Here is a 15,605-nt window from a genome sequence, read left to right as displayed (position 1 = left end):
TGAAGCTGTGAAGTTCACATGTTGTTACCCATAAGCAACACCAAATGAAATGTTTTCTCCCTGTAAATTTCAGGTTCACAGGGCTTTCTCTGTGGCAACTCCTAAGCTGTGGAATTCCTTCCCCTAACAGAAGTGCATCTGCCACCTTCTTAATGCTGTTTTCATTGTATGCTGAAGACTCACCTCTTTGTCCTGGCCTTTGACCCCGATACATATATTCTCTTGACTGTAATTTGCTTTAAATTATTTTACTACTGGGTTGTTGTTTTTTAAAGATGCAGGAATCTCAGCTAAAGCATCCATGACCATGACAGATGACCGTCCAACTTCTGCTTTAAAACCTCCAAGGAAGGAGACGCCACAACTTCCTGAGGGAGACTGTTCCATTGTCGAACAGTTCTTACAGTCACCAAATTTTTCCATAGTCAGAATCTCCTTTCTTAAAACTTGAAGCCATTGGTTTGAGTCCTACCCTCCAGAGCAGGAGAAAACAAGCTTGTTCCCTCTTCCATGTGAAAGCCTTTGAGATATTTGAAGATGGCTATCATATCTCCCCTCATTCGCCTCTTTTCCAGGCTAAACATACCCAGCTCCTTCAACCGTTCTTCACAAGGCTTGGTTGTTGTCGTTATTTTATCCACTGTACTTTTTATACGGCTACAGTCAGTGAAGCCCCATTTTCACACAGTGTACAGTTTATTTGTTTTCCTCTTAGTAGCTGGTTGCACAGTTGTGCACCTGTAATGGTTCTAGGGGTTGCTCGTGCGTAAGCAGGTGCCTATCTCCCCGGCTGGGTGCAAACACCTGGCTGGGTTGCCAAAGTGAACCTTTTCTGTCCGGACAGCCACTCACCCGTGGCTGACTCAATCGCTGGCAGAATCCGTGAGTGGGCATTTCTTAAACTTCTTCCAGCAAAGAAGTTCTTTGACGCCTAGTCTCCGCCTACCCTCTCTGCGTGGAAGCCTTCTGCGCAGGGAGGGCGTGGGCAACGGAGGACCCCTACTCTCCCCGCTGGTCCCAGGCAAGGAGTCATGAGACCGCCTCGCCACTTCCCCCAGCTGCCCCCCTTCTCCCCTGGTGCTATGCTGATTCTCTTCCCCAGAAGATGGGCTGCTCCTCCCAATCCCTGGATGCTCTCTGGAATCCCTCTGGCTTTCGCTCTCCCCCTCCAGTACTGATGGCAGTTCCCTGACAGCACCCAAACAGCTGGTGGCTTTGTGGATGCAGGGCGCTTGCAAGAGATTAAAAGAAAACAAAAGCCAGAACTTGATTGAGGAGGGTGTCAGACAAGCACACTCCGACCAAACAACCCAATAATTTGCAGACACAGTAGAAGAAAGGCAGCATGCATGAAATACAGGAGCCTGGGAAGGAGCGAGTACTGTAGCTGAGAGAAAAATGTGTTGTCAATAAGACCAACTATAGCATACCCAAGAAATAGCAGCTCATTGCACCAGATTGACTGTTCTGGTGTGCTTGAACTACCCCACCCTCACTCCTGCCCTGCCCCCTCAACATCCTGGGACATGGTGGCAAGACTGCTGCTGGGAAGCCAGGCCCACAGTGGCCCCCATCACCATCAGTCCCCAGCCTACTTTGGAGAATGACAAATTGATTTGAGGCAAAGTGACCCAGAGCATGGAGCTTGCCCACTTCAATGGAGACACACCCAGTCTGGTCCAGTGGGCCTCCTGTCCTCCTTTAGAGAAAACCGGGAATGAGCTTTCTGTGGTGAATTGTATTTCACTTACTTTGGGGGAGGGTGGCTATAAGGGGTGGATTTGTCTTCAGCCTCTGCTCTGTCTGGTGTGGATTTGGAAAAGACAAGATGAGGGACCTGGGATTAGAACGGGCGGCGGGGGGGGTAGTTTGAATGGAGTTGCATGAACAGTGACAGAGACTAGCTGCCTCTGTATACTGTGAGCATACATTAAACATTAACATGTGTTTCCCAAGAGTGGGTGCTGAACAGGAGGTGATAGGGACCTGCTCCAAGGCCTTTGTAGTAAAATCCACATAGATTTCCACTTCCGTGTGCAATTCCTCCAATGGGAATCTGTTGCAAGAAATCGCTCCCAAGAATGAAGCTGTTATATTGGAGTAATTACCGGTACTTAAAGAACACAATCTCAGGGTTGTGTTTGTACAAAGTTATTTGAGTAGCACACCCTTATATTGCTTTTGTTCTCACTTGGGGAAGAGTTTAAGCAAGGTGAGAACTCCTTGTTATGTTACCAGAGTTGAGCCCTCTGTCTCTTCTCAAGCTGCCTCTGCCTATTTATTTTCTGGAAAGCAGAACAAAGGAGAGAGCTTGCAGAATAGTCCACAGTTCTTCACTAAGCACACCTCATCTTGTAGGGGAATGTACTCCTGTACATAAAATAGTATGGAAGTAAATATTAAGGCATACACCAAGCTTCTCCATGCCCAGTGCATGCCAGATGGCTTGGACTACAACTCCCATTAGCTCCAGCTGGTATTGTCAATGATCAGGGATGATGGGAGTTGTAGTTCCAAATATACAAAAGGTGCCCCATTGGAGAAGGCAATCTACCTTGGAGTAATACTCATTAAATTGCATGCAGAGGTGGAGTTTGGAGGTGAAGAAATGGTAGCCTCTCTGGAATCTTTCCCCAGAATTTCAGGAGCCAGAGTCAGGAGTAGGTCAGCAATTAAAAAAACCAGTGTCCATGGGCATAGCCCATCATCCCTGATCATGGGCAGCTGCCCCCCAATCAAGTAAATCCATAAAAATACTTAACTTTCTGAGGTTTTGCCCCCTAATATGAAGCCTGCTCCCCCTAACATAAATCGTGGCTACGCCCATGCTGGTATCAGTGAAGTTAATGCTTCATTCAAAGAAACCAAAACAGTGCAGTTCTAGTGATTCCAGCAATTCTTTCCAGTAGGTCTTGCCCCAATGAAGCAGTCGTGAGGACTGAAGGTCCCCACCTTCCCACAGCTGTCTAAGGCTCCTCACCTGGTTTCTTCCCTAGAATGCTAGTGTTCTGTTGTTCTGTCTCCCGTTGTTCCACCCTCTTCCATTTCTCTGCATGTTCTGGGAGACCAGGGAGAAGGGGAGCTGGTCACAGCAGGAGGGGGAGACTCCTTGATTCTTCAGGAGTCTGCTTCATTTTTGTCTCCTGGCCCTCTTCCTCTCCTTCCTCTGAGTCCAAACCACGCTATGCCATAGCCTCTTCCTGCTCACTAAACCCTGTTGCCTCTTCAGTTCCCAACACCTCCTCGTCCTCCCAGTCTGCCCCCACCTCTCCCTCTGACCACTCATTGTCATCCCCCCACCATTCCCCTGGCTCTGAGACTTCTTCACTTGGGGGTTCCCTTGGGGTCCTCTGCATCCAGCCAGTTCATGACAAAGAGTAGACTGACCGTGAAGGCTTAACTTTCCTTGAACATTCCCAGTCAGCCACTGGTCTCTGGAAATCTTTGAAAGTCCACTCAGGTCTCATTTCTGGTCCATCCAGAGGTCATAGCTCTACAAAAAATTGGCTCGGGAAATATCAGTGTAGGGACTGGTATCCTTTCTTCTCTCCCAAAGCTAGGAGGATGAAGCAGCTTGCATTGGCTGCTCCCTGATCTCCCCCCTTCCCTCTCTTGGAGCTGCACTTCCATGTTTTCCAGCTGCTCTGATCTGCTTGCTTTTGGATAAAAGCAACATTGATTTCTCTCTTCACTCTGGACATTTGTTTAAGCCAGCAGACTCCAGTAAGCTCAAGTTTCTTCTTTCCATTTCCTGCCCCTTCATCTGCAGGGAGAGGTGTAAGTCACCAGTCAGACAGCGTGGCAAGTTTTCCGGAGCTTATGTGCCTGCTGGGAACCCCTAGCAGCATCCCATATGTCAAAGAAAGCGCCAGCCAGATTGTTGCCACGCAGGGACATTATTCTGTCCTTTCCTGCCCAAGCAAAGCATTGTGGGAGCTGCCAAGACTCTGAGCATCTTAAGTGGCAGTCCGACATTTTGGCAACTATTACATTTGAGAAGACCTTAAAAGCCAGAGTGATAGTCCTTGAGAGAAGGAGTCTTTATAGTTCTAGGCCACAGAGGGCTTCATGGTTAGAGCTATGGGCAAGCAATGAAGATGTGCTCAATCTCTCTCTGCCAAGGCTTTACTGTTTAAACTTGGTCATTTGCTGTATTGAGGCATCACATCCACCTGGTCATGCGTGGTCATTCATTGGGTTTAGCCTACTTGGTGACATCATTGAAGGAAAGCCAGCATGGCATAGTGGTTCATGTGTCGGGCTAGGACCAGGGGAAGCAGAGTTCGAATCCTGACTCACCCCCAGTGCTGATCTGGGGACAGTCACCATCTTTCAGCCTCACAGAGTTGTGAGAATAAAGTAGGGATGGAGAGAGTCATGTACACCAACCTGAGATCTTGAAGGAAGCATGGGAGGAAAATGAAAATATTGTATTCAACCTCTCTGCAGCTGTTGCACGGCCGTGTTATCCCATTTCCTTCATAAATTTCATTCTCCCAAGGAAAATGCTGTCTCTTTGCAATATAAATTGAGGCAGTTTTGCCACTTGGTTCGTATCTGCTATAACTACCCTGGTAAACACCTTTAGTTGTAAAAGGAATTGGATGTTTCATGTTAGGCTCTATGGTAATAAAAATTATTATTATAAGGTGCTTAGCTCCAGCAGTGGGGTTCATTCCCCCCCCCCCCCGCAGTATGGATTGTTTGGTATCTGTGCTTGCAGGGCATGAATTATTTTGGGGATTTGAAAGTCCCACTGATGTGTGAAGAGCTTGTGGGGAAGGGGAGGGAATCTGCAGCCCAGAATTCCAATCTACGAGGGGGACAGCGGCACAGGTGCTGTTCATTTCGTAATAATAACAAAAAAGAATATTAATATATTCAAGGATATATTTATTAATGTGTCCAGTTTGATCCAGAAATAAATGTGTAAGCTGACTGTGTGTGTGTGTGTGTGTGTGTGTGTGTGTGTGTGTGTCAGAGAGAGAGAGGGAGAAAGAGAAATAATGTGTCAGAAAGAATATTTTATTTTGAAATGTAGTAGGCACTTGTGAAAAGAAACGCATTATCAGGTCACTTCTCGGTTTAAAAATGGCAAAATGTGCCTCTTCAAACGGAAAAACCCCTCCACACTTGTTGTATTTATACGATGCCCCCAACAGCCTTGTGATTCCTTTTAACCCCTAAAGCTGAGGCAGTGGCACAGCACTGGCAGCTGCCATCATAGCATCACAGAGCTGAAAGAGATCTCAGGGGCTGGCTATTCCATCCCACCCACCCAGCTAATTCAGGAAACCCAGTCCTCCAGCAGGAAACACTGCTGCTCCTGTCCTCAGTTGCAGCAAAGCAGGGCCATCTTACCCATAGGCGCTAGGGGTGTGGGAAACCCGGGCGCCAGGCTCTCAGGGGCGCCAGGCCAATAGTCCGGGGCCCAAGAGTTGAGTTCAGGGAAGAGCCTGCCCATCTGTCGGAGCACCGTGGTGGGCTCTTCCGCTGTGGGTGGCTCTGTGCTGCGAGTTTGGGGGCAACTGAGCCAGTGAGACGCTGAGGTGGCCAGCCGGCTCTGCCCTGCTGCGCGCCTGGGACTGGGCAACTGGGGGGGCACCGGGCAGATTTTTGCACCCCAGCGCTGCATATGCTTAAGACAGCCCTGCAGCAGAGAGACTGGTCAGTGCAGGTTTAATTTCTAATTAGCTGGTCCATGTAAAAGGTAGCAGGAGCCAGACTCTTAAGAATTCATAAGATGGGGGGGGGGGGGGTTGACCAACATGGTCATAGACCTGAAGCGGAGAAGAGATGAGAGTCTTCCCATCCCTTCTTGAATCCCTTTTTCTTCTATTGTGCACCAAGAATGTCTCCCCCCACCCCCCAATAGCTTGCCTTGGAATTGGCAACCGTGAAATGAGTTCACATCACTTGCTGGCTTGCCACCTTTCCCCAGATCACCCTGGTAGATTGCATAGTGAACCCTCCGACCTGATATTTGAGCAAAGCTAGTCATGCAAGATCACAGGTCTCCTTCTGCTCCCGTTTGGTATTTCACGCCCCACTATCTGGGCTTCAGGAAAATCACCTTGCTCTCTTCTAGTGAGAGCTGCCATGCAGCCTCAGCTGGCTTTCCTCCTTTGTTTCTGAGGAGCAGCAAGAGCTTGGGCTAAATATTATCATCTGATTGGTGGGAATGGGTTTCAAGGCCTCTTCTTATTTTGCAGACATTTCTGTTCCTAGAATGCATGTGAAAATAACTTCTATGATGAAAATCCTAATGCGGGATGGATGGGTTGTTGACCTGTGCGGTCAACATCTTTTGGATACTTGCCACAAGCGAGACAATAGCTAAGCCCCTTCCTATGTTGCTGCTTTGATCAGCCGAATGCACATTGTTATCTGGGAAGTGGACCCTAGTTGTCTTTGCATTTAAAATGGGATTCTGTACACTTAACATTTCAAAAATCCCAATTATGCGATTAACTTGAATTATGCAGAATAATTTTCATTTTTGGCCTTGCCTAATTACTAATCCTCCTATTCCTAATTTATTCTGTGCAAAGTTTTATTTTTAAAAAATGTAGATCTTCCTCTCCCTCTCCTGAACTTAAGCAGCTATGGAGCAGGATGTGGTTTTAAACAGCTGTAAGAAAGACACCCAAAAGACAGGTGTAGCAATCACTACCAATCTGTGCAGCTGTCTTTTTCTTTTTCAATGTGGGTGGGTGTGTTAAGTACACTGTCAGTTAAAGTGAGCAGATGAGGGGATGTGTGTGGAGGTATTCCAGATTTTCACAGAAAATATTTGATTCCATGCCTGCGTAATAATAAATACAAAGTATTCTATTCTTGGGATGCCAAAGTTCTCCAAGGCTATAACATGTCTAGAGCAGGGGTGGGGAGATGAAATGTCTGGGGCCTTTGTATGACCCTCAGAATTCTGCCTAGGCCAGACCCCTGATGGGCCCTGCTTTGCACCCTGAAAGTTTTTGCCTGGCTGGAATGCGTCCTTGAACTTTGCAGCTGTAAGAAATCAGTCTTCTAGGGTGGCAGCACTTCGGAACTCCCTGCCTGTTGACATCAGCCAGATGCCTTCACTGTACTCTTTTCGGCACCTGCTCAAAACATTTTTGTTTAGGCAAGCCTATCCCGATATATAGATGTTGACATGTGTTTATCTTTTACTGTTAATTTTAATTATCTCTTAAATATTTTTCAGTACTTGTTTTTAACTGTTCTTTGCGGATAAGGTTTATATTTCTTGTAAGCAGCTTAGAGGTTTTATTAAACCAAGTGGTGTATTAATTTTGTTAAATACAGTGGTGTTACATAGTCTGGATGGAGGATAGAGAGGGGTGTGTGAGTGCAAACTCACCTATGATAAAAAGGTAACATTTACATTTGTTGCTCCACCCACTTTTGCCTCTGGCTCCGCCCACTGCTGGCTTGTGTCCTCCAGAAGGGAATCCTGCCCTTGGGCTGCAAGTGGTTCTCCACCTCTTATTCATTCTCTTTGACATAGCAACTTCGTGTTTGCAATATTTATTTGCAAACAACATCTACCGCAGGAGAGCTCTACTGTTCACAGGGTGGGAAGTACTTTGTAATATACATAATGGAACCTGTGCAAGATGAAGGAAAGTGGGCATAAAGAGTGGGTTCAAAGTAATCAAAGTAATCATGCTTTTTGATACTCCCTTTTAATTTGCTCTCTCTTCCACACACCCTCTTTCTTGCAGGCCTCTCTGGGAACCCCGCAGATCTGGAAAAAAGAAGGCAAGCATTTGGCCAGAACTTCATCCCACCCAAAAAGGCCAAAACTTTCCTGCAGTTAGTCTGGGAAGCACTTCAGGATGTCACGTTAATCATCTTGGAAATTGCAGCCATAATCTCCCTGGGCTTGTCTTTCTATCACCCTCCTGGTGGTGATAATGAAAGTAAGTAATCTGCACTTTCTCTGTTTATATAGCTTGGCTCCCAGGGCAGCATGGGGGAGACCCTGTGGGAAAATGGCAGACCTTTGGGGAGGGAGGGGTGTTGTGGGGAGAGGTAGTATATATTTTAATGTTCCTAGAATGCATGTGAAAATAACTTCTATGATGAAAATCCTAATGCGGGATGGATGGGTTGTTGACCTGTGCGGTCAACATCTTTTGGATACCTGCCACAAGCGAGTGTGTGTGTGTGTAATGCTATAATGAATCTATGTTTAGGTTTCGAAATGTGTTGTTAGTTGCTTTGAGACCTTTTGCATAACAAATAACTAAGAAGTCTAATACAGGCAATATTCATGCCCAACTCTGCCCCGTTCCACCCCCTTTCATGACGTCTTTATGACTTTTGGGGACTACTTCTGAGTACGGCACTGTGCATGCATGTGCAATCGCACATCATTCAGACAAACCTAAACCAAGAGTTGCTTGTAAATACTACTACTACAGGGAATCTGTCTGGGATTCTTTAGTTGTGATTCCTGCGTTGCAGTGGCTTGGCCTTCCAACTCTATGATTCTATGAATTCTATTATTCTCTGCTATTGCTAATAATGACAATAGATGCTTCAAGGCCTGAAGCCATTCAGCAGGTTCACCACTCCTATCTGGTTGTCACAGCAGTCTGTCCACCTGCTTTTCTTGCCCCTCTGCTCCATTGTGTAAGATTCCACTGGATTCCACTGGATTCCACTGGATTCCACTGGAACAGGAGGCCAGCTGTGTCGAGGTAGGGGAAAGCCAAATCTGTGTTGCCCTAGAGCTGCAAACTAGGCCCTTTCCCAAGTGGGATATATCTTCCCACCATGTGGGCCATTGCTTTAGAACAGGGAACCTGTGGTCTTTTGGATGTTGTTGGGCTCCCAACTCCCATCATCCACAGCACAGCCAAAAATCAGGGATGGTGGGAGCTGGGCCACAGATTCCTCATCTCTGCTTTAGAAACAATGAATGGCTTTAGAAACAATGAATCCTCATCTCTGCTTTAGAAAGAATGGCTCACCTTGTAACATAAAGTAGATCCTTCACATTTCTTAGAACAAGCGACTTGCCTTGTAAGATAAACCAAATCCTTCTCATTTCATAGACTTAATAATCTGTGCTCTCGAGAAATGACTGTTTTGGGTGTTGCTGGGTCCAGACCTTCACTGAGTGTAAATCTATGTTAATTGTTAATCTGTGCTGAATTTTCCCTAGCTGAACATTTAATTTTATATTCTCCCTTCTTTGTTCCCTTACCTGATTGAGAGTTAAAACACAATTTAGTCTCTCCCCCCCCCCCCAATTCCCCAGCTGGCAGCCTGGCTGTGTTTTCCTGCCCACTTTCTCGCTTACCCTCTCACAAGTCTCGGCTCCCTAGATCTTCCCCTCTTAACAGTGCCAACCGCAATGAACAAATAACATACAGCTTGATCCAAAAACTTCTGTCAATTAAAGGAGCTACTCCTAATCACTTCAAAACATTCTCAAAGGAGAGCTACGTCTTTTGGCCTGGCCAAGTCCCAGCAATTGAATAATTCAATTTTACCAATGAAATTCAGTGTAGTTGGCTTTAGATGCAGGATCCCGCTGCCTCCACCGCCGCCCTAAAATTTCCTGTCTATAATACAGTGGTACCTCAGGTTACATACGCTTCAGGTTACATACACTTCAGGTTACAGACTCCGCTAACCCAGAAATAGTGCTTCAGGTTAAGAACTTTGCTTCAGGATGAGAACAGAAATCGTGCTCCGGCGGTGCAGCAGCAGCGGGAGGCCCCATTAGCTAAAGTGGTCTTCAGGTTAAGAACAGTTTCAGGTTAAGTACGGACCTCCAGAATGAATTAAGTACTTAACCCGAGGTACCACTGTATTGTACAGTATTTCAGAATCCTAGTAAACGTGCTAGATGGTATTTCAGTGATGCTATAGCAATTTCTGCCTAAGCAGTAATATTACCCAAGTGGCATAGAAACAGAAGATGGAATCCTGTTCGTAAGTTATTTTTGTTATGCTGGTATCCAAATAATTTTATGGACTTGGGTAGAGATCAGTGGCTGAGAAATGGAAACTGTAGTGGAGAAAATGGGGCTGAAATACCACCCCCACCAAATTCTCTCATAAAGGAAAGGAGATATCACTTGTTTCTGCCTTCAGTGTTGTCTGTATTGCTGCTGTAAGCTGACAGTTCAAATTGAAGCACTTCCCTGACAGTAAGGAGGCTGTGATGGTTGACAGTATTGAACAAGGAAGGAGGGCAGCTGAGCTGAAACACTTGAAAGAACATAAGAGGAGCCTGCTGGATCAGGCCAGTGGCTCCTCTAGCCTAGCATCTTGTTCTCACAGTGACCAACCAGAAGCCTGTGGAAAACCTACAAGCTTCTCTGCCCACCTGCAATACTCAGCAGCTGGTATTCAAAAGCATACTGCATCTGAGAGTGGAGGTAGAGCTTAGCCATCATGGCTAGGAGCTGTTGATGGGCTTGTCCTCCAATGAATTTACCTCGACTCAGACCTCCCCTCCCTCCCAGGAGATACAGCCCAGGAATAGTTTCGAGCACAAGAGAAGAGACACTGTTAAGGTCAATCTGATATGTAATTAGACAATTATCGAGCAGAGTATTTCTCATTCACAGAGATAAGGGAAGGTGGGAAGAAAGCCATTAAATGTACTTGTTGGTGTTCGCTCATACTGTGTCCAAAATTAAGGGCATGTAAGAAAAAACAAATTATTATTACTTGAAATAATTTTATAACAGCATTAGCAAAGATGTTTTAAAAGCATAGGAAGGGTGATAAATACATTGGGATTAGGTGAGTGCTGACCACTGACTCTAAAACAGCCTTCACCAACCTGGTGCCCTTCAGATATTTTAGACCACAACTCCCAATAACCCCAGCCCTAAACTATGCCTTAGTAGCCTATGGTTAGGAAATAACTAAGCCATGACTTACTGATTTTGGCTAGCTTGTGATGACTCTTCTTGCTAACCTGTGGGTTACTACCATTATCAGCGGGGTGTCTTAACTTATCCTTCCTCACAGTGGCTGTTTCCTACAAAACCCATCAGTTAAGAATTCCACGTTGAGTAAGACCAATGATTAATTCCATCCAGTGTCCTGTGACTGACAGAGACTAGACGGAATGCAGGAAAGAGCTTGAGGTTTAAGGGAGTGGGGAGTTTGTATACTCTTACTGTCATGGTAGCAGCCAACAATCTTCTTGTCATGCACTTGTTCTGCTTCTCCTGTCTGGATCTTATCTAGCCCTTGAATGATATTCCTACTCTGGAACTTTTATCTTTGGAGATACTCTAAAGCTTTGATGATCACCTTGGCACTTTGGGAGTCCTTTATTTTTATTTTTCATCTGTTTCATCTTTTTCGTCTGTTATTCTAAAAGCCTCCACAAATCCTGTGAACAAGAGTTTTATAGATTAACAGTGCATTACGTAAAAACAATTTTTCATGAAAGCTGGTAGTAGCTGATTTCATTGAGTTGCTCCCTACTTGTTTTCTTGGGAAATCTAATGATGGGATGGATCTCCATCTGTGCAAAATACCATCACAGAGACCAGACAAAAATTCAAGTTCCTCATTCACTTTTTCTGCCCTTTCCTTGTGGATTTTACAGAGTCTTACTTTCATCAAAGATGCCATCCCTCAAAGGACAAGTACTGTTAAGACTTTAAGGGATTTCCTCATAATGGAAATTATCCTTGGCATTGATACTTTTTGTTCCCTGTTCTCAACAGTTTGCTCCCCTCCAGCTCTATTCTGTCTTCTTTTTGTGTGTGATATAATAGAACAGCTCATGGAATCAAGTTGTGCACACAGCAGCAATGATTTTTGATATGGGCATTGTTAGCTTTTTCTTGTGTTGTTTTCTCCCCACCCCCTTTCTTTTCCCCTAATAGTTTCTAACCTCTTGGCTTACCTTCATAGCTACAGTGGTGCATTGTTTATTTCAGCAGTGAAAAAAGGCTCCAAAATCTGTTTTCTGAGTGGTGATTTAGAGCTCGATATTCTATGCTTACATTAAATAGTCGTTTCCAGTGAGCATTACTTTGCACTCATTGCACTGAATTTCATTTGGCATTTCACTGCCAAGTCATTTTGGTTTTTTTGTAAGATCGTTCCATTCAGTCTATCCTTATCATCCTACAGCATCATTGCCTGCAATGCTAGAAATACGTTACCCCTCACTTGTCAGGTGAGTGTCACCGTTTGTGACATGACTAGACATGGAGTAGGTGGTCATCCTGTTGTCAGGGCTGGGCCGTGGGCAGACATTTGGTGCAAGTCAGGAACTGGGAGTCCAGACTGAAGAGCAATTGGGGTGAGAGAGGGCAAACCAGAAGGCAGGACTGAAGGCCAGAAACTCATAACACACCAGAGCAAAGTTGCACCGAAACAGGAAGCTCTCTTACACTCTTTCCTGTCCAGGAGAAACCAATGGCCACCCTGGGAGGAATCAGTCCAGAAGGTTCTTCACTAAGAAACTGTAGTGACAGAGATAGGCACAATGTCTCTTCCCTAGAATTTATCCTGCTGCCCATGTTGCTGTTTCTTATTGCCGTGTTCCAGGCCATGTCCTGGGTCATAATATTTTGAGGTGGTCATCTTGCTTGTCTTGAGTGCAGCAACATCCACAGGGCCATCACATTAGTAAGCAGGATATTTACTGTAGACACACACCCCATAGTGGTCAAGAACTGTCAAGCAGCTGATCTAACCATTTGTCATTGGTAGTTGCTTAGCAACATAAATTAAGCTGCCCTCTCTCAGCCTAGAAAAATGGTTTGTCCGGGAGGGAAGAAGACAAGGGAGAAGGGCAGTGATGAGGAAGTATTAGGAGTTGGGTAATAGCATGGGGAGATTCCAGAGGATCCATGGTGTTTCCAGGTCCAAAGCTTAGTCCTGGAGAATTTCCATTCATGCTTGGCTATCCCAGAATATAGCCTGATTCACTAAGACTGACAGACACCGCACACATCTCTTGCTATTATTGTCCATGGATCCAGATCATTTCTCCTGCCCTCAGTTCTTCATCTTTTCATGTGCTGTCTTCCTTCTCCTGTCTTGACCTTATCTAGCTCCAGGAAGCTGCGCCTTGAAGGATATTCCTACTTGCCCTTCCTTGAAAACCATTTTTCTTTGGAGCTGCTCAAAAGCTTTGGTGTTCACCTGGGCACTTGAGGAGTCTTCCAGTGATTCCCATCTTGTCAAATGTGTCTTAGTTTCTCCTTGAGTCTTTTATCTCTTGGAGCCTGAGTTCTGGCTTAAGTTCCTCTCTGGGCCTGTTCAGCACCTGGTTGGTGTTCCCTTTGACAAGTGGCCCTGTGTCCTGAATCCTGGCCCCTCTGTATTTTTACAGGCCTTAGTCCTCGCCTAAGATCTTGAGTCTTGATCTTAAATGTGCTTTTAGCAGGGCTGTGCAGGAGCTGTTTTTAATGTGGCTGCTCTATAAGGTCATCCCGTGGGTGGACTATACCAATTCTCTTCTGACTACTACAATTTTCACTGATTTTTCTGGGACTAAAGTGACTCACTGTCCTACAGTTCCACAAACAACTTTATAGCTTTTAAGACACACACATTCACACATAGAATTCAGCATTACAATGGCTGCCTTCTATACCTCTGCCACATAAACTGATTTTATACAGTTAGCAGTTTTTGTAATTTCATTGTTTTGATCTCTGGTACTTTTGAGTGAATACCATCTGTTCTGTGTGACTTATTGCTGTCTAGCTTATCAATTTGCTCTTAAATGTCTCTTATTGAAAGATCAATTTGTGACAGCGCTTTAGATTTATTGCCGAAAATGTGCCACTTTTTCAGCTGTACTTCTTAATTTAGGGCCTTCTATCCAGTGATCTCTGAGCCCTAAGGCATTCCAAAGCCCTTCAGTAAAGTAGCTGATTGTGCCCTGTTATTAAAATTGAATTAGTGAAATGTTAAGTTATATGTTAGCATATCTTATATGGGATCTAAAAATTAATTCCAGAGAGAATAAAGAGACGTATTTTATTGGCATATGGATATAGGGGAAGGGAATGAAAATGCTTTTTCTGTTAAGTCTCTCATAAGTTGTTAAATCCCTTATATCCCTGCCTGATCACTGAGGACTTCAGGTGAGTCTGTGTTAGTTGTTCCCGTGGCTCAGGTACATGACTGGTACCCACTAGGAGCCATGCATTTAGTAATGTGGGCTCTATTTTATGGAACTGCCTTCCAGCTGAGGTCAAACAGGCCCCTCTCTGCTTAACTTCCAGAGCCTAATGGTTTTTAAATCATCATCATCATCATAATCCAAGCAGGCATTTTTATTGATGTCTGATTTTATAGTTTTAACTGATTTTTATTTTTTGCATTGCATCTTTGTAAGCCATTTAGAGACTATTGCCATTAAGGGATATATAAATTGTTGTTTTTGGTTTTTGGTTTTTTTTAAAAATAATATTTATTGATTTTCCAACCATTTAAACACAGTAAAACAGAAAAACAAAAAAGGAAAAGAAAAAGAAAAAGAAAAGAAAAGAAAGAACATAAGATTATCAAAACAAGACGCAAACCATTTAAAGCACAAAACAATTTCGATATCTTAACTTTCATTCCCTTATTTCCACGACCTCCTCACACCTCCCTTTTTGTATTCCACTTCTATTAATTGTTTCAGCAATTCCTTTCCATCTTCCTCTGTTTTCACTTCTATAATTATCTTAACATATTCTAATCTTATATTTCCCTTTAATACTCTATTAATCTATTTATACCTAATTCCTTATAGCATTTCTACTGAAGCCGTATAACTTCATTCCAACATTTTTCTAACATTCATTATTTTAACAATATTTCTATAAATAGTCTTAAACTTTTTCCAGTCTTCTTCCACCGACTCTTCTCCCTGGTCTCGGATTTCTGCCAGTCGTTTCCGCCAATTCCATATAGTCCATCAACTTCATCTGCCATTCTTCCCGGATAGATAAATCTTGTGTCTTCCAGTTCTTCACAATGAGTATTCTTGCTGCTATTGTAACATACATGAAAAGAGTTCTGTCCTTCTTGAACACCAATTGGCCAACCATGCCCAAGGGAAAGGCCTCTGGTTTCTTCAAAAAGGTATATTTAAATACCTTTTTCATTTCATTATGAATCATCTCCCAAAGTGTCTTAATCCTTGGGCATGTCCACCAAAGGTGAACTCTAATCCTCAAATTCTTCTGTTTTTCTTTAAGTTCAGTCATCGCAAGCGTCACCTTATATTCATCAAGTTGCTTCTGTATAGCTGGGGCTTGCTTTCTCTTTCTCTCCAGTTGTGTTTCTTTACATTCAGCAACAACAACTTTTTCCCTGGCCTCCTCCGCAGTTTGCCGTACCGAAATCGGTTCCTGTGTCAATTTCTGGGTGATTTCTATATTGGTATTATTTATACTTTCTATATTTAAGTTAATTTTAGTGATTGGGACATCCACTTTCACATTTATCGTGTCCATTTTCCTGTGAAGCTGATCCAATGAGTCATTTATCTTAAATAACGCAACCACTAGGGCCTCTTCTGTCAACATTTCTCTTGGTTTTACATATACTGGTACATAGGCTACAACAAAAAGAGCAAGGGGGCCTGGTGGTGGACCTCTCCTAGA

At 44.2% G+C, this 15,605-nt stretch overlaps 1 protein-coding gene across 8 annotated transcripts in view; it reads left to right on the top strand.

Moving 5' to 3' along the window:
• The window catches only part of ATP2B4 (ATPase plasma membrane Ca2+ transporting 4), a 166,926-nt gene that overhangs the window by 90,527 nt on the left and 60,794 nt on the right, over positions 1-15,605 (top strand). For all 8 annotated transcript variants that reach the window (XM_081010033.1, XM_081010029.1, XM_081010036.1 and 5 more), the window contains exon 3: positions 7,728-7,925. In XM_081010033.1, the coding sequence (XP_080866159.1) occupies positions 7,728-7,925 (198 nt within the window). The remainder of the gene's footprint in view (positions 1-7,727; positions 7,926-15,605) is intronic.

This window comes from Podarcis pityusensis, assembly GCF_964106645.2.
Source record: "Podarcis pityusensis genome assembly, chromosome: 6".
Classification (NCBI taxonomy): domain Eukaryota; kingdom Metazoa; phylum Chordata; class Lepidosauria; order Squamata; family Lacertidae; genus Podarcis; species Podarcis pityusensis.
This window is presented reverse-complemented; position numbering and strand designations above follow the sequence as displayed.